At 36.9% G+C, this 22,246-nt stretch overlaps 1 protein-coding gene across 1 annotated transcript; it reads left to right on the forward strand.

Annotated features, from left to right (window-relative positions):
• Window positions 1-467: 467 nt before the first annotated feature.
• On the forward strand, window positions 468-3,476 carry LOC149166238 (uncharacterized). The gene is given in 2 exon segments (XM_089431308.1): window positions 468-1,291; window positions 1,294-3,476. Coding segments are annotated over 2 exon segments (2,865 nt in total). The 5' UTR covers window positions 468-522; the 3' UTR covers window positions 3,390-3,476.
• The last annotated feature ends 18,770 nt before the right edge of the window (window positions 3,477-22,246 follow it).

Raw genomic sequence — 22,246 nt, forward strand, 5'->3', positions numbered from 1 at the left:
GCAACGCACCAGACAACATTCACGGTCGTAACAAACCTTTCAGCAATTTCGTCTACTTTTTTCTTATGGATAATTCTGCTGATTGGACACATCGCCGCGTGATGCTCTTTGCCCTGATTCGCATCGCCGTGTTGCGTAATGAAATTATATAACACCTTTTACTCACGATGCACAGAAGGTGGAGCCCAACATATTCGCCGCGCCAACCTGTCAAAATATACATTTAATGCCCATTGGCCAGCTGATCACGAAACAGTTTGTTTGCGACTAGATATTAACCAATGTTTCTAGAAGAACCAATTCCCTACATCTGGTTGGAATTTTATGTAAGTGGACTGTCGGTAATTAAATCCACTTGGAATTTTATGTAAGTGGATTGTCGGTAATTAAATCCACTTAGCGCTCTAAAGCTGGTATTACCTACAATGAAGCCTTGCTTTTAGTTGTGACTATGTTTCTATTTCCATATCAATGATGTAATTACATAAGCCCGAGAGGTGAGAGAACCATCACCCACACAAAATGACGACAATGACGAAATCAGGCAGGCAATTTGGATCCTTGCAGCAAGAGAGGTGGATTATAGCGGGTGTTTTGCAAAAGGGTACACTGAGTTTTGTCATTCGGGTTTTGAATTGTTGCATACTTGTTTTGTGTATTCTCTCGTCTGTTTTTGGCGTAGTCCATGGTTGTTTGAAGCAGGAGATGCAGTCTCTCTTGGTTTTTAAAGGCGGTTTACATGATCCTGCCGGGCGTTTGGCTTCATGGAATGTTTCTTTCAGCTGTTGCCTCTGGAATGGTATCTCCTGCAACAGACTGGCCGGCCGTGTCGTTGCTATGGATTTGCATGAAAAGAGATTGAATGGTGTCTTGCGTCCAGCAGTACTCTTCAAGTTGAGGGCTTTGAAGTACTTGGATATTAGCTCCAACAATTTTACTGGCCTACCTATTCCTGAAGAACTGGGTCTTTTGAAAAACTTGAGATATCTCAACCTATCCACAGCAGGATTTGCAGGCTCCATTCCATGGCAACTCGGAAATTTGTCTACCTTGGAAGTACTTGATCTCTCTTCCTCAGCTTCAATGTTGACAAGTCCCAGCTTATCATGGCTCACAAATCTGACGGCCTTGAAGGATCTCTCTCTTGACGGAGTCGATCTCTCAGCAACGTCGTCCACATGGGGACAATCAGTAAGTCGTCTTTCTCACCTCAGAAACCTCACAATGTCAAATTGTGGACTTACAGGTTCAATTCCCTCTTCCCTGCAGAATCTTACATACCTAGAAATTCTCAGTCTGAATTCCCTAGTTGGTTGGCCACTATGACTAGTTTGGTTTCTCTGCAGATGACCAATGCAAGTCTAAATGGATCTCTTCCGATTGAACTTTCTCAGCTGCCTCGCCTAAGTAGGATTTCGTTGGGATATAATAAATTATCTGCCAATGTTTCCCAGATTTTTCAGGGCCAATGGAAGAACCTGACTTATTTCCAGATGCCAAACAACAGTTTGTATGGCCCAATACCAGCTTCCATAGGAAATTTATCATCTCTGGCTTTCCTACAACTGCACAGTAACAATATGAGGGGAATGATTCCGGAATCACTGGGCCTCCTACGCTCGCTCACCGTACTAGACCTGGGCTACAACCAATTGACGGGACCTATCCCATTATCCCTAGGATCATTGCCTAAACTGACTAATATCAGTCTTACTAAAAATGCTTTGAGTGGAGCAGTCTCAGAGTCACACTTCCGTGGCCTGAAGAATCTAAAGTATCTCGACATCTCTGATAACAGATTAATCTTCAATATCACCCCCAACTGGACTCCTCCATTCCAGTTAGATGTGTTGAGATTATCTCAGTGTAATATAGAGGGGCCGCTTCCTCCTTTTGTGAAAACTCAACGTTCTTTGAGGACATTGGATCTGTCCAATAACACCCTCAAGGGACAAATCCCCCCATGGCTGTGGAACCTTACTAGGCTTAAGAAGCTAATCCTATCGCACAATAAATTGGAAGGGCCGATACCATCTCAGCTGTATACGTGCAGCTTTTTGAAGCAGGTAGAGCTACGAGACAATCAGTTGCATGGAAATCTTCCAAATCCCCCGCGCAGTTTTGCTGCAGGCTTCCCTTGGGCACTTGATCTGTCAATTAATAACATTACAGGTCCAATTCCCTCAGAAATCTGCACGATGCTTCATACTTCAAGATTCTTATCTTTGGCGTCAAATAAGCTCAAGGGGCAGATTCCTCCTTGCATTTGTGAGCAATCAGTGTATCTAGAGGCTCTGGATCTTTCAGACAATAAGCTCTCTGGGAAGTTGCTTCCCAATTTCAGTAATTGCTCTTCTCTGAAGGTATTAAACGTAGCAAGTAATAATTTGGAGGGAGAGATACCGGTGGAACTGGGAAAACTGAAGAAACTTCAGGTATTGCACATCAACAACAACAGGTTAAGTGGGAACGTTCCCTCGTCCCTGCGAGGTTGCAAGATGTTGGAAGTTTTGGATTTGAGTGGAAACAGTATATCGGGCAAAGTTCCTGACTGGATTGCGGAACTCTCGAAGCTCCGCATAGTAGTTCTCAGATCAAATAACTTGGAAGGTGAAATACCATTTCAGATTGGGTACCTTCAGAAACTCCAAATTCTTGACCTTGCATTAAACCATCTGTCAGGCTTGATACCACAATGTCTCTCAAACTTGGCAACATTGAGGAATACAGCTTTGACAGGTTCGCGGTCTGATGAATTTAGGTACGGTATTTACTACAAGGAAGAGATTGACCTGGTGGTAAAGGGTCGGGAATGGGCGTATAAATACATCCTCTATCTTTTCACTTCTCTGGATCTCTCGGCGAACAACCTAAGTGGTGACATTCCCAAGGGCATGGCGCATCTGAAGGGTTTACATTCATTGAATCTCTCGCATAATCAGCTTACGGGATTCATTCCGCAGGAACTTGGCGAAATAATAAATTTAGAAGCTTTAGATATGTCATGCAACCGGTTATCCGGAAGAATACCTGAAACATTTGTAGCCCTGAACTCCCTGGGCTATTTAAACTTATCTAATAATAATCTGTCCGGTAGGATTCCAGCAGTACGTCATTTGGACACATTTGGGGCATCTTCATTCGCGGATAATCCGGATCTTTGTGGATCCCCACTGCAGAAAAACTGCAGCGATCAATATTCTTACAATGAGGAAGAAGAGGACGATGAGGGTGAGCAAAGTGTGGATTGGTGGGATTCATGGGAAAGTGGAATGGGAATGGGATGTGTTATTGTGTGGGGAAGTGTTATAGGAGCAATAGCTTTAAGCGGCCGATTGAGGACGAGATACTGCCAGTACGTAGATAGCATTGTGCACTTCTTGCTGTAAACATTTTTATCTGTATTTGGGCATATAAATATAAATATAAAATCTGTAAAATTCCAAACTATTGCCATTTTGATAGACATGCATGTTGTGAAGAAATGAGGGGAATATACCACAATCGGTTCAGCCATCTTGCAATTAAAATTTTACAATGTCGGCTGTTATTCTTTTGGTTATTTTGTTTTTCATCATTGATGTTGTAAGATAAACAACATTATTTAATAATATTATATAATATTACTTGAGTTGAAATATATATTATTCAAGTTAAAATACAGATAATATTATTTAAGTTGGAATATATATTATTGAAGTTAAAATATATCGAAATTTGGAATGAGTATATATTTCTAAAATTAAATTAATTTTAGTGATGTGCTTGGAAATGGAAATAAAAAGAGGATATATACATTTTTACCACCAATTTTTTTTTGAACGAATGTGACTTGTAACACCGCAGTTATTGTAAATATTCCGTTTTATTTACTTTTACTACTAATTTGGTAAATCTTGAGATAAGTGAAAATCTAAGTGGAAACTTAGAATGTTTAAAAGTTTTACTTTAATTTATTTTAAAAGGTTATGACATCACACATTCACCAACATGTGCCCCTAGTCACTAGGAAAACCAATGTGAAATACACATATAATTGAAACTAGAGGGCAAAGCATCAAAATAAATTAAATAAAATATTAATGTGTTGTTAAATGCGTTGTCTAGGCCAGACCCACTTATGTCTACAACATTGGAAAGAGCATATGTACAATTTTAGATACTGGTGGATTCATACCATGACTTCTGTATATGTGTTTGAGAATTGAACATTTTCTTCATTTGGAGTTGGTTTAAGAAAAAAAAATCACGTGAGGCCTCTTAATTTTATTTAAAAGTTTCTGGTAATTTATTTTCATTTAGTTCCATATTATTTTAAGAGAAATCTTACCAAGACCTTTTATTATGCCTTTACCAGATTTGGCATGTTATTTTATTGTAGTTTGGCCTCCATATATTTATTATTGGATTGATCAGTGATGTGTGAAGGTATTTGAACACAGTAGAGGATTTATTATTGGATTGATCAGTGATGTGTGAAGGCATTTGAACACAGTAGAGGATTGGGAATGTCTCCGTATGACTGAAAAACTTACACACTTCTGAAATATTTGATGATGACTTAACATTTCGCTTGTAATTTCTTTACTAGTTTAGGCACATCCAATTCAAGAGATTCTTGCAATGAAATATGATTGTTTTTATGTTAGTTTGACCTCTGAATAATGAAGGGTAACTGGAATATTATTGTAATGGATTTTTTTATGTTTCTCAGTTGAGAATGTTTTTCACTTTTACTCAATGAAGATGCCCATTTCAACTAACCTCTCAATAATGAAGAGTAACTGGAATATTACTGTAATGGATTTTTGATGTTTCTCAGTTGAGAATGTTTTTTACTTTTACTCAATGAAGAGGCCTATTTCAATATTACAGGTAAATTTTTAGTTTTTTAAAGATGTTTTTGTTTTCCTTTTCTTCGTGTATTCAAAGCTTCTACCATTGCATTGATTTTCTGCTATTTGGTTCACACCAACCTGGTAAAGGCATATGTAAAATCTTGGTAAAGGCACATTATTTTATTGTCTTTAACCTAGATATATTTATTCCAGCTCTTGGATGTATTTTGTGTTTGTAAACCATCATTCTTTATTTATGTTTTATTTATTTCCAACTACTTCAACTAATAGAAGAAATTATACTTTAACGGTTTATGTGAGAGAATGCACTTCTATTCTTACTCTTTTATACAGACATGATTTGTCCCACTATGTTAACTTTTGTATATATGTTTTAGCTATGTTAGAGTGTTTCATTCTCTGTTAATTGATTGTATTCTTAAGGTATCAGTTGGCTACGTAGTTACCCACTTGTTGTTGAGTGCTTCCACCATTTGAAAGAAATCAAATGTGTTTAAATGGAGCGGAATTGTGTTTGAATATTATGATTACCTCTTTTATTTGTCAAAAGAGTTTGGTTATCTGGATATTTTATTCATTTTCTTTTGGAACAGAACAGTTAACCCACTTGTCGTTGAGTGTTTCCACCATTTGAAAGAAATCATGTGTTTAAATGGAGCGGAATGGTGTTTGAATAATATGATTAACACTTTTAATTGTCAAAGAAGTTTGGTTATCTGGATATTTTATTTCATTTTTTTTGGGAACAGCACAGTTAATTTGAATTTTGGCTTTATTGCTATATAGAAAATAAATTTGAAGTTTGGCTTTAATGTTATATAGAAAATCAATCCTTTAGTGTATTCTATTTATACATAATATTGGATATATCATCAAAAGTTTATACCGTACTCAGTCCATTTTTTTGAAATCGGTATGATGTTAAGTTTTGAGCATCGAAGAATTTGAATGGTTAAAGTGGTACTTGCATTTGTGTTTTTTGTTTAATAGTTTTAATAAATATTGCTTTCTAATTTTATCGCATTGTTGCAGCATTTGTAATCACATTTTATGTCAATTCTGAGTATGTGAACCAAGATATGAGTGTTGACTAATTATTGTAAGTTCTGAGATCAATCCTCAATCACAACCGTCTGGTAGAGATCTCCACATCCCACTGTCATAGTTTTTCTCCACATACCACTATTATAGCTTTTCTGCATAGAATTATGCCTACTAGGATTTCTATTGCATAATTATTTTTGTAATATGATGCCATTATTTCTCTACTGCAATTTTGAGATCACAAAAATCTAATCTTTTCCCAAATATACAACTTTCAAAATTGCCAGAATATAAAAGCAATAAATATAAATGTAAATATCAATAATAATCAACATTAACTTAGAATTACGTGTAAAAATCTATAATAATGAACATTAACTTATAATTACATGTAATTTTTACAGAAAATATTTCTAAGATGAGAAGCATTCTCTTATAACAAAATGCAGACATTGTTTTAAACAAACAAGAAACCAACAAATTTAATTTCTGCAACCATTTATAACTAAACATTCCAAGATACATAAATCACTCTTAGGTTCCATTAACTTGCGATATATAAAAACACAAAATCGATCTTAGGTTCCATTAACTTGCGATATATTAAAACACAAGGAGAAAGAGAAGACTGAGAGACGATTCTCTCTCTATTTTACACACATTGCAATCAATATTTTCAGGCTTATTAACTTGCTTGCCTTCATATGCAATAAAAATAGACTACCCAACAGTTGGCCACTCAGGGAACACTCATTAAGGAATTAAATAAGTATGACACTTGCACATAATATTAAGAAACATAGAGTGATGTTTAGATAATAGCATGATAACCCAAGATTTTGTACAGTATTGCAACATTATGCTCTGTTCTCTGCAATATTTTCATAGAAAGAATCAACTTTAAGTGATAAAAGCAATCAACTTGAACAAAGAAATAGGTTTTTTCTTCAAAGATTAATATTTTGACTTCAGTTTATTGTCACCACTACTTTTATCTGATCACAATAGCTAGAAAATCCAATCATGGGCGTAAAAGAAATCGGGCAAGTTTACTCAAATTTTATCAACCTTTTACCTGCTCAACATGTGACGAATACTTCCCATCAAAAGTTACAAGAACATGATCTTTCCCATCTATTCCTTTTGATTTTATCAACTGAGCAGTAAAAGTTTATAGCTGACATTCTACATAAGCGCAAAGAATTTAGATAAAATATAGCCTTGCAAGAGATTAAATTATTACTTTTAAATCTCCATAAATGATAGTATTTTAATGCAAATATTCCATCCCTTTGGAGATATCAATTACATATTTTACTAGTGTTGGAAACCTGTATGATATATTATTTTACAACGATTCCATAAATATGAAGTTTATGCATAAAGTGCAATGATACCATGTAGAATTACATAGTTTGCACACCTTCACTATAGGAAACGACCAAACTTGCTGTGGGGTCGGGTTGACAGAATTCCTCCAGCGCTGAACATACCAACCGGAAACTCTTCCAGCACAACCTATAAAAACAAAAAACAAAATAACAAAACTACATACAAAAATACCAAAAACTTGAAAACTTGAATTTAAACAACAGTAGTCCACGTGCAATGCCTTCTCCTACGAAACAAACAACTACAACGTTCAACAAAAGAAATGAGAACACAGAGCCAAAACTTTGAAACAGGCTCACGCACCACATATATATAAAAAAATTGATACCATGTAAAATTACATAGTTTGCACACCTTCATTGGCTTGCACTCCATAGTTCCCACAACAAGTGAAATGTTGCATAAAGTTCTTGATCAAACATTTGATGGCCAAGGTATTTGCAAAAAAGAAATATATTATTTATTTTATTAAATTTTTGTTTACAGGGATCAGAAAACCCATTAAACATAGTTGAAAAATAGATTTTATGCATTGAAGTTTCTTGTTATCCTAATCCAAGACGAGGAGTGATTACGTATGTGCAATACAATATTGTGACGAAAAAAATCCTCCAAAGGGAAAGGGATGTACCTAGAAGGACAACATATAATGAAGCATATTATATTTCATTGATAGAAGACTTAGGAATAACTAGGGAGTATGGATCCAATGGAATTGTAGTTTTCACTAATTCTAAACTTATGTGCAACCAGATGAAATGCATGTACCAAGTCAAAAAGGAGAAGTTAAAACAATTGCATAGAGAAGCAAAAATTATTGCTAGTCAATTTCAATCATTTATCATAAGTCATTGTGCAAATGTTAATACAATGTCTAGTGATCTATTGTATGGGGAATTGGAAATTCAAGATTTGTGTGTGAAAGATGAATTGGTGTCAAAAACCACTCCATCAAAATTTATTGATAGACATTGTAAGATATCATGTGTATATTTTTTAGTTATAAATGTGGTTTCTTTAATGACCATGTGTTTCTTTCAATACTATACTAAGTGTGCCCCCACTGTATAATCATAACTTGGTGAATTGTTAAGTGAATTATGAGGATGTAACAAGTTTCAGAAATTTTTTTAATTAAGTCTCAAGATGCGCACTTTAGCACTTGTATTTTTAGTCTTGAGCATATTTGAAATGAAGGATTTACATCAAATAATTTTGAAAAAACCATTTGATAGTTATATTTATGTCTTATTCAATTTTGTAATTCTTGATCTTTTTAAAATAGTAATTTTAAAGATTTTTAAATGCGTGAAGAAACTTGGGTTTTTTAAAGATCATATATATATATATCTATATATATATATATCTATATATATATATATATATATATATATATATATATATATATATATATATATATATATATATATGGATCGAGGGTCTAGATGATCACATGAGCAATCACTACCTGATTGTTCGAGGCGTAAATGGGATAGAGCATCAACCAAGTCTTGAGCATCGAATAGAGGGAAATTTTCTATGCATGACGGCGAGATTGGTCGTGGATCGAGGATAGTATCAAATGAATCAGAAGAGGGCCATTGTTCATTACATAATCATCATGGTATATATATGTTTATGTTCAAACTTAAATGAATACATATTGAATTGATTTTTGTCAATTTATCTTTATTAATTTATCATAAATTCTATTTTTTTAGGAGCATCTCTCATTAGGTCAATGAGAGTATTAGATCAATCAATGGAGGACCATCATTCACATCGTCGTGGCATATATGTGTGCGTGAATTTACCTAAATAATAAATTGGTATAATCATATGTACATACATATTGAATATATTTTTGTCAATTTCACTTAATTAATTTATAATTTCGATTTTTTTAGAAGCATCTCTCACTAGGTTGTCGAGTGAGGGTGCTCAACATTCTCCCTATGGTCAACAAACTCAATCAACTCATGTACTTGGGCATGATGGTACTTAACAATTTTCGGGTGGTCATGAATCTCAATTGGATCATCATGATCCGCAATTTGGTAAATTATATATTAAAATAAATTTGTACGTAAATAAATTGTATGCACATATACATGTATGTCTATCTTGCATGTATATAAATACATTGAAATGTTTTACTATTTATGTAATTATATTGAAGCATGGGGTTAAAATGTTGACCAAAATCAACATAGGCGAAGGAGGGTGATTCAAGAAGAAGACCATATGTCAATTACCACCTATCTGTTTGATATTCCCTATGAGCTTCCTTGGGAAACAAGTATCCAACCGTGTACATTATAGAGGTGTAGAACTCATTATTCAAAATTGAAGAACGAACTTGGGAGGTTGGAGCTCCCTGTAGAGAGTCAGCAAAGCTTAAAAATAGTTTTGCACTCTCTAAGTACATTTCTTGATATTTACATGAAATTTGGGCCAAAAAATGATGGCTTTATAGATATGATGAGGCATAGAAAGGAAGCAGTGATGGGTCCCAATAAATGGGTCGAGGTAAATAGGAGGGTTACAAAAGAACATGCCAAATCTATGTTTAATTTCAAATAAGGGCCAAAAAGAAAGATGTTGAAGGTGCAATATTTCTTGCAGCGTATGGAAAGCTACCATGGAATGACGAGGTTCCACATTATTTTGCTCAATTATTTTATGTAGAATTTTTTTTGGGTATGAAACCTGATTATACTAACCTTCCATTTGAATTTTATGGTACTGGGAAAGGTTGGACATATGAACATAAGGGTGCATTAAGGGATACTAAATTTCCTTGTCCTCCACCTCCTTTGGTACCTCAACCTCCACATATGGTAACTTTGATGTCGGAGATGGATGCCACTTCTTAGTTTGGTAGACAAGCAAGGGATGCCATTATAGACAACATATAGACTACATTAACTAGAATTGATGTCGCTCTAAATTAACAAAGAGCATAAGCTAATGCACATGCTAATTTTGTATTTAAATCAGATGTGGAAATAGATAATATGAATATTGAAGAGGTTAGAGCGTATGAAAAGGCTTGTTGTGATGGCTAACAAGACCTAATTGGTCATGAGGAAGAGGGCATGGGATTGGAATGTGTTAATGTTTAGGGTTGATATTTTAATATAATGTAATGTATGTGTTAATGTTGATTCACATACATTTTGTAAATTCTTTTAGATATAATCTAACACGATGTATCATATGTTCAACATTTGCAGTTAAGTCATTTGTTGTTCAGATCTACACTATTATTCATCCACTGTTACAACACAAAAACAACTAGGACTTGGTGTCTGTCATCATGACCACCAATCTACCATGAAAAAAGTACTTTGATTGTTAAGATGATGTAGAGCTTCTCACAGCTACCTTGGTCATACCCTGTACACATTTTCTCGGTCCTTTGGCTCCCAATTTGTAGCATCTTGCTCTATTAATGCTCTAAGTCTATCTGGCCATTAAATATCAGCTATCCAATTTTCTCTCTCGTTGATTGTTTGTACAACACATCGAGACTCTTATCAAGTTGTTCACAACTCCATTTGTGAACGAATCACAACTACCCACCACTGCTCCTCAGCTACTCATGGAATTCATCCCATTATAGTATTCCTTTGCTGCTCCAATGAAGACTAACCTAGGGCATGTAGAGATACTAACTATCACTGCTATAATTCCTTCTCCAACAATGAACACAGACAAGGAGGACTACCCAACTTCTATTGTAGATGTATTTCTCCACAATGCAAGTGTAGGGCTACTCAAACTACTCTTGGTTGATCAAACCCTTGAGATCTTCTTCTAACACTCTAGGAAACACCTTAGTCCAAAAAGATGGGGCACATTTGGCTCCAATTTGTGCACTATCATGCTGCCCTCCAACATACCATAAATTCACAATCCATTGTGTACACTTGGTCCACTCTCACACTTCCCTCCAATAGACCATGAGTGACCAATCCTTGTTGTAGCATCTGCACTCTAGTTAGGGAATCCAACCACTAGAAATACCCTTCCTCTTGGATGCTAACAATCTCCCACAACTAGTCCATCTTAGACATACATCCATTTAGCAACAACATCAACTCAAGAGATCACATACTTGTCCTACAACCTCCTACTACTCCTCTTGACACAAATGCTACTACTAATGATGATTGCTCTTAGGATCTTCCCAGACTACTTTCCAATCTGGACACCTACTCATCCACTAACAAGGAATCATTTAAAAAAGGGAAAACATACCTTGTTTCACATAATTCTTCCTCCCTTTTTGACATCAACTTCTATGTACAAATATGATATTTTTGGTTTATAACTAGGGTTGATTGTAACTATGGTTACAATCCAAATCTTGACCTCAAATCTCCTCAATTTACTGTGACAGACATCTTTCTACAAGACTTCCTCCTTCACTACCCTTTGTGACACCTCCTATCTGTCTGTTTATCATTTCGACCCCTCCAAAATTCATCTACAGGCCTGTGCTTGTCACTAGGGCATCTACAAATAATTCAGACCTGTGATATAAGGAGAACTATCTCTAATGAAATCCACAAAACATCCTCTTCCTCACTGTCTTTTCTCTGCTCAAACTCTGCCCAAACACCTATGTTAAGACATCTTAAAATATACCTTGATCACCCTTTGTTTTGACTCTTAGAGCTTTGGCTGCTTTTGAGGTAATCTACCCTTTTATGTTTATTCATTGGATGTGCAAATGAGGTCCCTCCTCATCCCTTTATATACAATTACTTAGGCTAACGCCCAACCCTTCCTAGGGGTCTCTTCTAGTGAAGTTGACTTGTTTTTCTTAGGAAAATTAGCCCACATAACCACACATTAACTTCAAAAATTAATATCTAGACTTCTACAACTCAAATTCGAGTGATTTTCATTGCGTCCAATTACTCTCGGAGTCCTCTATCAACTCAAATCATCACATGGTAGAAATCTCCTCATGGATTCACACCCATATGCTTGAGTGTAAAGCCCACAAGCTTGGGTTTCACACCCACAAGTTCTTTTGTGTCTCCCTAACCTCCAGTCCCTGAACACTAGCGATTAGAGTACCTCTGAAGCTACAAATCTCAACACTCCCTCTTAACGAGGGAGGTAATTACAACACTAGGAAGTATCCATCATCATTTTCAGCAACAATAACCCATATGTCATCCATCACTATAGCATATTATGTATAATGAACTCTACAATATAGGTAGTGCCTCTACGTCATCACATTTGAAACTAAAGATACCAAACCTCCATAGAGTTGCTCCCTCTGAAGCTAGACTCCCTTTGAGCCTACACAATCTCCACTAGCTCAGTCTTGTAAGCAATCATCCTCCTAGATCAAATACAACACATGCAAATCCATCTAATCTTGGATATGCAAACTCACGATCTGATGAAGAAGCTATCCTACCAACCTGTAGTCCATCAGAACTCCCAACCAATCTCACTACCAAGACAATCAAGACCACATCTCCATGTCTTCAACTGAACCCTCTGCTCCATGATCTAGACACCAACAACTCCCTCTGAGTTGCTTCATTGTGCACACTCTGATTCATTGGCCCTTCAAAGTAGCTTTGATACCATGTTGTTTTTCCATGATACTGGTGTCTAGGATAGAATCTTAAATCATTGAGGCTACCAAAACAAGTATCACAACATATTATAGCAGAATATAAACAACAGTAAATCACACGTGTATAAAATTTATAGACAACTTTTTACAAATTTTCAACCAAACTTTGTTATATTAATCAAACTGAATAATACAATAGTCTAGGGCTCTCGTACATGTTAATTTTCCTTAAGGCAACATTGTTCTTTACTATGATAGTTGTATTTCACCATTAATACTTTAATTTCACCCCATATCATCATTTCATTTTTTAGATCTACACTATTATACATCAACATGTACAACAACATAGAAAGAAACAACATCACCATCATAATCAATGCAACGGAATATAAAAGGAACAATAGAAGAAAGCATGCACACATATAGCGACACTAGGATTGGTCTGGGACCAGGGAAAAACTCACTATGGAAAAAACACTTGCAAATATTCTTCTTCTTCTTAGATCGTCATAAAAAGTTATAATAATTATTACAACAAGCCCAATACATATGATCAACAACAGGTAACAATAAGCTAGATCTACAAATTTGTCATAATAGCATAGAAACTCAGATCCACCAATCTGCAGCAGAGAAACTCATATTCACCGATCTGCAGCAGAGAAACCCAGATCCACAAATCACTAATGCTGAGATGCCAAAACCCCAGATCTAAACTGGGTCGCTCTCATTAGTATTTTCTGTGGGCGACTGAAAACCTCAAATTCGCACTCATGAAGACATTATCCAAGCCCCTGTAATAGTAAAGTCGCTCCGCGGAGGTCTCTGTGCCTGCGGCTCTGAACCTCAATAGAGAAGAACCAAATTCGCTCTCTTGCCAGACTGTCTGAGTGACCAACAAGTCAAATTCGCACCCTCGCAGTGCTATCTGAGCAACTGAACTGACAAAGTCATTCCTTGGGATACCTGAAGCCAACGACTGGGGACTGGAACCTTCCAATCTATCTCTAAACCCAAAGTCACTCACTTTGAACTACCTCCCAGAAACCAGAGGGCAAAAGTCGCTCTCTTACCCACTTTGTGCCTGCGACTGAGGAAGAAAAACCTCAAATATGTGCCAGCAACTGAGATCTAGAAGACCCTAACCCAAAGAAAACCTCTCGCCTGTTATCTCGAACCCTTGAGCGAACTCCTTTGGTCGAACCTGTGCGAACCAAGATAAAAGAGAAGAGAAGATGTGTGTGTCCAAATGATCTTGAGGTCCCTTCTATTTGTAGGATTTCTTGAGGGGTCACTTGGGGTTAAGACTGACCCAAGCAGTTACTCATGTGCTTAGGGCCGACCCATTCCATAATACACATGTGAATAAAATAATTCATAACTTAACTCCCGTTTGACCAAATTGGGTGATCTTTAGATCTATTTTGGTCCTCTCGAAAAGGGGAATCTAGTGCAATCATTTTCTCGGTCATTTGATCTATCCAAGGTGGAATTTTACCGCAGTTGCAAAAATTAACACTCCCTCTCAATTAGGGAGAATTCCACCTGCCAATATCTGTCCATCGAACAATATGCCATTCTGGAATCTTCGAGTGTCATCACATATCATCACAGATAATGTAGTCATCATGACATGTCCATCTCAACTGTCTCATCATCACAAATCATCATTTTACATCTCAATCTATCATTTTCTTATTCCTGTTTATCTCTTTATTGTTCCTTCTTGTCCATATCTTTACATCTTGTCAAGTTGTTGTTATGCTTGACTATCTCTACTCAACTCTAACTGCTGAAACTTTCTCTTATCTAAAAGAAGAATAATTTGTTACCAGAGGGGAGCTCAATATACCACCCTCTATCCATCAGGCTGCTATCTGGAATCTATGCTAGCGGGCTACTACCTGGAATATCATCAGGCTACTACTTGGAAATGTCATTGGGTTGCTACCCGAAAACACCAGTGGGGAGTCAGATCTACGACCCGCATCATGATCAGAGAGCATATCATCAAGGAGCATGTCTCAACCTAAAATTATATTAGGGAGCTACTACTCAAACTAGAATCCAATGAAAATGAGGAAGGTCCTATGGGACACTCTCACTTCATGTCTATGACAATGGGGAAGTTCCTATGGGACACTCTTACCCCAAGTCATCTTATATAGGGGAGCATATAGCTATCACCTTATATTGAGCAATAGGATAAATCTCCTCATAGGGGAGCACACCCTCCACCTTGGAATCTCATTGAGGAACACATCTCGAATTAGAATCTCATGGGGGAGTTATACATATATAAACCCATATCTTAGCAATAGGATATCCAAACATACATGGGAGCACATATCAACCTTGAGATCTCATTAGTGAGCTCAATCTAAACCTGGAATCGCATAGGGTTATCTCAACCCATCCTATTTCCTAATGATCTTCCCATCGATGGTAGAACACCTGCATCATAATCGACTTGGGTTGTACACCCCAATTACACTCTCAACTCGTTGGCCAAAACAAGGAGTGACATTCCCATCAAGATGGCTCGCTTGAGGGTATGATTACAACTGGGGTATACTCTACAAATAGCAAGAGGGGATCAACATTGTCTGGACCTATGAAGATAGGGGAGAAACATTCTTCAACCCAGGGTAACAAATAGGGTAACACCCTATTTTCCATAGTTCCCTCAACCCCAGGAGCCCTCTATCTCAATTCCTCACCCTAGGAGCTCAAGCGAGCTGGGAAGAGTATGCTCAGTGTCCTCAATCAACGTTGCTCCTTATCCAGAGTGGCAACATGCATCAGTCCAAGTTGTTCTCAGCCTCAGCTTTCCTCAATAGAAGTTGTTTCTTGTTCATACATAACATCAAATCAAATATCATGTCAGATCATATATAATCATATGAATCACAAAAGGATACCATAATAATTCTCCCTTTCACGGAGGGGCCAACCACAAGCCTAAGCTTGTTTCAAACAGTTGCATTGTCTCAATATATGAGAATACCTCGGTCCCAACCATAGATATTGGACTTACTGCCAATCAGATCATCACAATGCATCCATGGTATCCATGTCATATCCAGATCATGCTTAAACAACTCTTCTAAGGAGCTTTTGTATCCTGCTTCACAGCTAGCTATGCTAGCAACATCATGATCAACCTTGGTCATGATATGGACATATCATCCAAGATATCATGGCAGATCTCATGCTAAAGAAACATCTAATTGTGCATATCAGCACTAATATCAAGTATCAACAATACATCTATGCATATACATATCATAGGATAAATATCACATTCTCAAAATAGAACACCTCATGCAGATATTTCAAAGCATGCTCGGTGGAAACTCTATGTGAGTGAAGCAACTCACTCATGAATTCATTATGCACATCATACATATACATATGGATGTTCAAAATAGAACATCAATGCTCCAACCATTGGATTCCATGTCAAGTTCAACAATATCTTGAACTTCAAATCAAAGTATCCAAGGATTTTCATTTTCATGACATTTTCCAATAGCTTTGCAATATGGAATTTCTTTCCAAATTCCAGAAATCGATTCATCATTCCATGATACATTATTTTGGGCTTCATAAGCCTTCTCCCTCTGATTATATCATCAGAGGCTCATCACCTGTCACAAGTAGATCATCATGATATAAAACCAAAACCATAATCAATATCAAAGCCATACCTTGGAACTCATCATCCTGACTTCATGAGATAATTGTCAAATCTAGACATATCTAGATTGCAATGCTCTAAGCATAATGCCAAAATTATCATCCTTACATAACTCAATGTTGTACCATCAACAACAAAGTCAACTCATCAGAGTTTAGAAGCTAGATCATGACCATTACCAAAGTTATCATTATCATAGTATTAATACTTTCAACTAGGAGACAAGTGTAACTCATATCAAATCATGACTTCATCATGCCAACAAGTGATGCATTATCAATCCAAATTTTATCAAGTCATTCTCATAAGCATAATATAAGTCATCCTGTCACTAGGTGTAAATGCATACGTCAAGGATGAGTCATGCAGGTTCCATTTTTCATGCCAAATCACAACTATCATTATTTCAACTGTTGTGCTAAGATTGAGGAGGCCAATAAGTCATCATGCCCACATAGTATCGATATCAAGGAAAATCAACAATTGCCAAATCATATCACTAGACATCAGGTCAAGTCCAAATGCTATCGAAGAGATATCTATAGTCAAAGCACATCTCAATATTCAATTCAAAGTTATTGTCAAACATCATGACAAAACACTTTTCATATATACCAATAATGCCAACCTCTTGTAGCTCAGATATAGTGACATATCTATCTGTATTTCCTAGTCCCCTGCAAATAAAAATTTAGTCTGCATGTTCATGTTATGCAAACATTCAACCTTTTCCTATTAGTAGATCTTGTTATTTTCAATACATCTTTGGTCCTGATATTTTTTAGGTGACCATCTGATTTTAAGCACAATACTTCACTATATGATCAACAATTTAACTCAACAACTTCATAAATCAGTTAACAATGGAAGAATATGTCAGGGACATCATCATTTAGAGTTTAGAAAACTTCAGAAAGCTTTAGATGATGGTCAACAACACTCAAACCTTTGGTCACTCTCTTTTGGTTAGCATGGGAGCGACTTTAGCTGCCTGGTCACTGTCTAGGCCTTAGCATGAGTGCGACCAGGGACGCGATCTCATAGATTTGTGACTGTGACCAGAACATAAACCCTAAATTTTGTATGGGCTTCATATCTAAGGTCATGTTGCAGATCAATACTATCAGATGCACTTAAATCATATTTCGGCAACATAGAATACAAATAGTGATAAGGGTAAGAATCTTGAGAAGCGATTCTCCCTCTGACTGGTGATCTGCATCATTCATCTTCATTCATGTAGGAAACCTGTCTCGACTTGATTCATGCAACAAAAAATTTGTTATATCATAAACATATGGCTATCAACATCATGACATCAATATTTCATCAAAGGTTTAGATTCAAAGCAACCAATAGAAGTAGCATCATATCTCAAAGATTATGAACACAAGAGCATTTGTAGTCAAGTTACTCCATCAAGTTACTGTATCCTGTTTAACCATATGCCATCAAGACAGGACCACAGGTAGTAAGAGATCTGGAATATCAATCTTACACTTATAATTCTCATATCAAAGTTATCGTGCTCTTCATGACCAATGAGATCAAATTAGGTCAAACAACAAGAGTGTCAATCACTCTTTCCATATGCTTTCATCATGCTTATCACAAGCATTACCAACATACTCATGTACAGGATTAAATGAACTATCCTTCTATGCCAAGTATCATTTTCTAGAGCCAAGGTGATAGCCTTCTTTAGGAAAAAAATATCCACCAAATAGATCATAGACGTTAGCCGAACATCAAATGTATCAATGTATCAACATTAAATAGCCTCGAATTCAATAAGATCAAAGTGTTTAATACCAGGTGCATCTTTTCATCATAGGAAACATAGATCCAAGTCACTTTCATATACATCTATGAGCCAATAAAGAAAGACGCATTCTCATCCAACCTTAGGGCTTACCAAGTCAATAGATGAAACACAACATAGCATGCATACCTTGTAGTATTCAAATACCATAGCATCTGCTCATTAGTCATAGGATGCTTGAAGTAATTTGTCATCTTTTCATCAAGTACCTCTTTACCTCTTTCTAGATATTCATATAAAAAGGATCCTCAAGAAGGACCTACCCATCACATCTCATCACGGAAGTTAGGAACATCTATATACTCAAATACATATGTAACAATAAACATAATCATCATATCTATAAGTAAGAAGCATCATAAGTCAAGAAATACTTATCTTCAATGAGAGGTGATCCTATCCCTCTTGAATCAATCTTCAAGAGCCATGAATGTCCATGGTCCATATACCAATGTTGTCTTCAAGTATCCAACCAGATCTTCTAAGGATTATCCCATCTGGAACTTCATCAAATCTTCCACGAGTGCTTGAGCATCTTCACATAGATCATGCTAGAGTTTCATACATCAAATCTCAAGACTTTTCCATAGGCCAGGATTTTCTCTCTAACCCTAACCTCATATAATAAATCAAACCCTAATCATCAAGATGCCTAGGGTTTTCTTCAAACCCTACAATTATTATAGGTCTCGACCATCCTCTTCTTTCTTCCATCAATGGTCTCATCATCGGGGTGATCACCATGGGTTTTCTTTAGCCTAGCTCTGATACCATGTTAATTTTCCTTAAGGAAAAATTGTTCTTTACTATGATAGTTTCATTTCACCATTAATACTTTAAGTTCACCCCATATCATCATTTCATTATTTAGATCTACACTATTATACATCAACATGTGCAATAACATAGAAAGAAACATCATCACCATCATCATCAATGCAGTGAAATATAAAAGGAACAATAGAAGAAAGCATGCACACATATAGAGACACCAGGATTGGTTCGTGACCAAAGAAAAACCCAATATCAGGAAAACCCTTGGAAATCTTCTTCTTCTTCTTATATTGTCTTAAAAAGTTACAACAATGAGTACAATGAGTCCAATATATATGATCAACAACGTGTAACAATAAACCAGATCTACATATCTACAAATCATTCATAATAATAGAGAAACTCATATTCACCACTCTACAATAGAGAAACCCAGATCCACAAATCATTGATGTCGAGATGCCAAAACCCCATATATGAATTGGGCCACTCTCATCAGTACTATCTATGAGCGACTGAAAACCTCAAAGTTGCACTCACGAAGACATTATTCGAGTGACTGTAATAACAAAGTCGCTCCCAGGAGGTCTATGTGCTTATGAATATGGCCCTAAACAGAGAAGAACTAAAGTCACTCTCTTTTCCGAGTGGCCATCAAGTCAAAGTCTCACTCTCGCTATGCTATCTGAGCGACTGAATTGACAAAGTCACTCCCTCAGCTACTTGAAGCTAGTGATCATGGACTGGAATCTTTCGATCTGTCTCTAAACCCAAAGACGCTCCCTTTGAACTGCCTCCCAGTGACCAGAGTGCCAAAGTCACTCTCTTACCCACTCTGTGCCTGTGACACCAAATTAAAAGCCTCATATTTTTTCCTGCGACCGAGATCCAGAAGACCCTAACCCAGAGTGAACCTTTCACTTGTTATCTTAGACCCTTGAGCAAACTCCTTCCGTTGAACCTGTGTGAACCAAGACAAAAGAGAAGAGAAGATGTGTTTGTCCAAATGATATTGAGGTCTCTTTTATTTATAGGATTTCCTGAGGGGTCACTTGGGGTTAAGACTGACCCAAGCAGTTACTCATGTGGTTAGGGCTGATCCATTCCATAATACATGTGTGAATGAAATAATTCATAACTTAACTTCCGCTTGACCAAATTGGGAGATTGTTAGGTCGGTTTTCGTCCTCTTAGAAAGGGGAATCTAATGTAATCATTATCTCAGTCATTCGAGTTGTCCGGGGTGGAATTTTAACGCAGTTGTAAAAATTAATAGTACTATGGATAATGGCCCTCATACATCCACTTATACAACACAACAACAACTAGGGCTTGGCGTCTATAGTGATGACCACCAATATACCCTAAACAAAGTACTTTGATCGTATCGTTGATTCAGATCTCTTCAACTACCAGAATTAACCAAGATATTTTACTTCTATGATGTTAGCAGAATTGCATATGAAAGAGTATGAAAAACCACATGTGCATACTTTAAAGAAGAGGAAACATAAATACGACCATCAAATCAAAGGACACACACATTGATAACAAAGGTCACCCAATATGGGTTACGTCTTCGGGCTCGATGTCAAGGGTGGTGTTGTGGGGAAAAATGCCTATGCAGGACGATCCTATCCACCTAAGGTGTGACAGTACCTTAGCAACAAACAGATACAGCTACTTCGGTTTCTTCCTTTATGAAATGTGAAAGAGGGGAGATTGGTAGACTTACCGTTGTCTTCCGGTTGTCCCTCGATCTAGATCCTCTTCTCTTTGGGTGTCCACAGCTACTTGCCTCCTCGCTTGCTCAAGAGAACAGCTACTTGATTCCCACGAGATCACAAGAGAACAGCTACCTGTGACAAGAGAACAGCTACTTGCGACAAGAGAAGGACACAACACAAAGGCAAATATACATATTCATAAAAGATTCAGGATTAGAAGTAAATCAAATATACTAATGCAAATCATACAAAATACACCAGCATATATGAAAGAATCAAGATAGCTTTATTGATTGATAACAAGGTTCAGGAAGAGATACAACCCATAGGGCTCCAATCCAGCATCTCCTTCCCAGCAGAATGGAATTCCTTCTTCAGCTCGCTTCAAAGCATTAAGCACCCAATGATCCAACCTCAAACCAACAGCAATTCTTTGCAATAACCAAATTCCAGCCCCCAGATCTCATGGAGGAGAGATCTATATATAGATGTTTTGGAGAGAGGATGAGTCAGCTTGAGATCTGACTAGTGTCCTCTCCCTCTATCAGTTCTTGATTCCACTTGGAGGTTCTTGCTTCCATTTGGATGTTTGGAACCTCTTACTCATCACCAGTCGAATTCCCTGAGGCAAGTGTCATTTTGGAAGCTTCCTGGGTTCTGACACCTTGAGGAATGAGTCTGCCACATGTCCAAACTCGCTCAGCGCAGGTAGCCAGTGTTGGAGTTGACATTCAGCGCAGGTAGCCAGTGTAGCAGTTGACATTCAGCGCAGATGGTCAGTGGAGCAGTGGACATGATCCTGAATTGACTTGTTTTTGAGCAGTTTCAGGTGGAGAACTTTTGTGAATTGCTGTGGTTTGTTAGCCTTGTTCCTCTAGGGGTAAGAACAACATGTTTAGGGACTTTGGATCCCTTAGATTATGGACATTTCATGCTCAATGCTGTAAGGCACAAAAATGTCTATAACAGTTGCCCCCTAAAGTATGAGGTCGTTTATCGGGTGAAATGCTTTATCCAGGAGGGTCCGAAGTTCATCCATTTGCTGGGAGGAGACCTGTAATAAGATACAATACAATACATTATTTTTCATACTGCTTTCATGATCTAGCTGAGGCGGGCATTCCCATGCTCAGCTTTATAAATTCATTTTTGTACATAGAACAAACAATCGTCTGATGGTAGACTGATAATTTTGATGAAATTATCATCCTTTGAGTAGGATGATCATCTGCTGCAATGATGTACATGTCAAAATGTCTTTATCTTTCCTGAATATATATCGCAGCCCGGATGGATGAAACTAGATCCGGGGTCTTC

This window comes from Pinus tabuliformis, chromosome 5_1 (genome assembly GCF_031772625.1).
Source record: "Pinus tabuliformis cultivar Carrire ecotype Pingquan chromosome 5_1, CPIR1, whole genome shotgun sequence".
NCBI classification, from domain to species: domain Eukaryota; kingdom Viridiplantae; phylum Streptophyta; class Pinopsida; order Pinales; family Pinaceae; genus Pinus; species Pinus tabuliformis.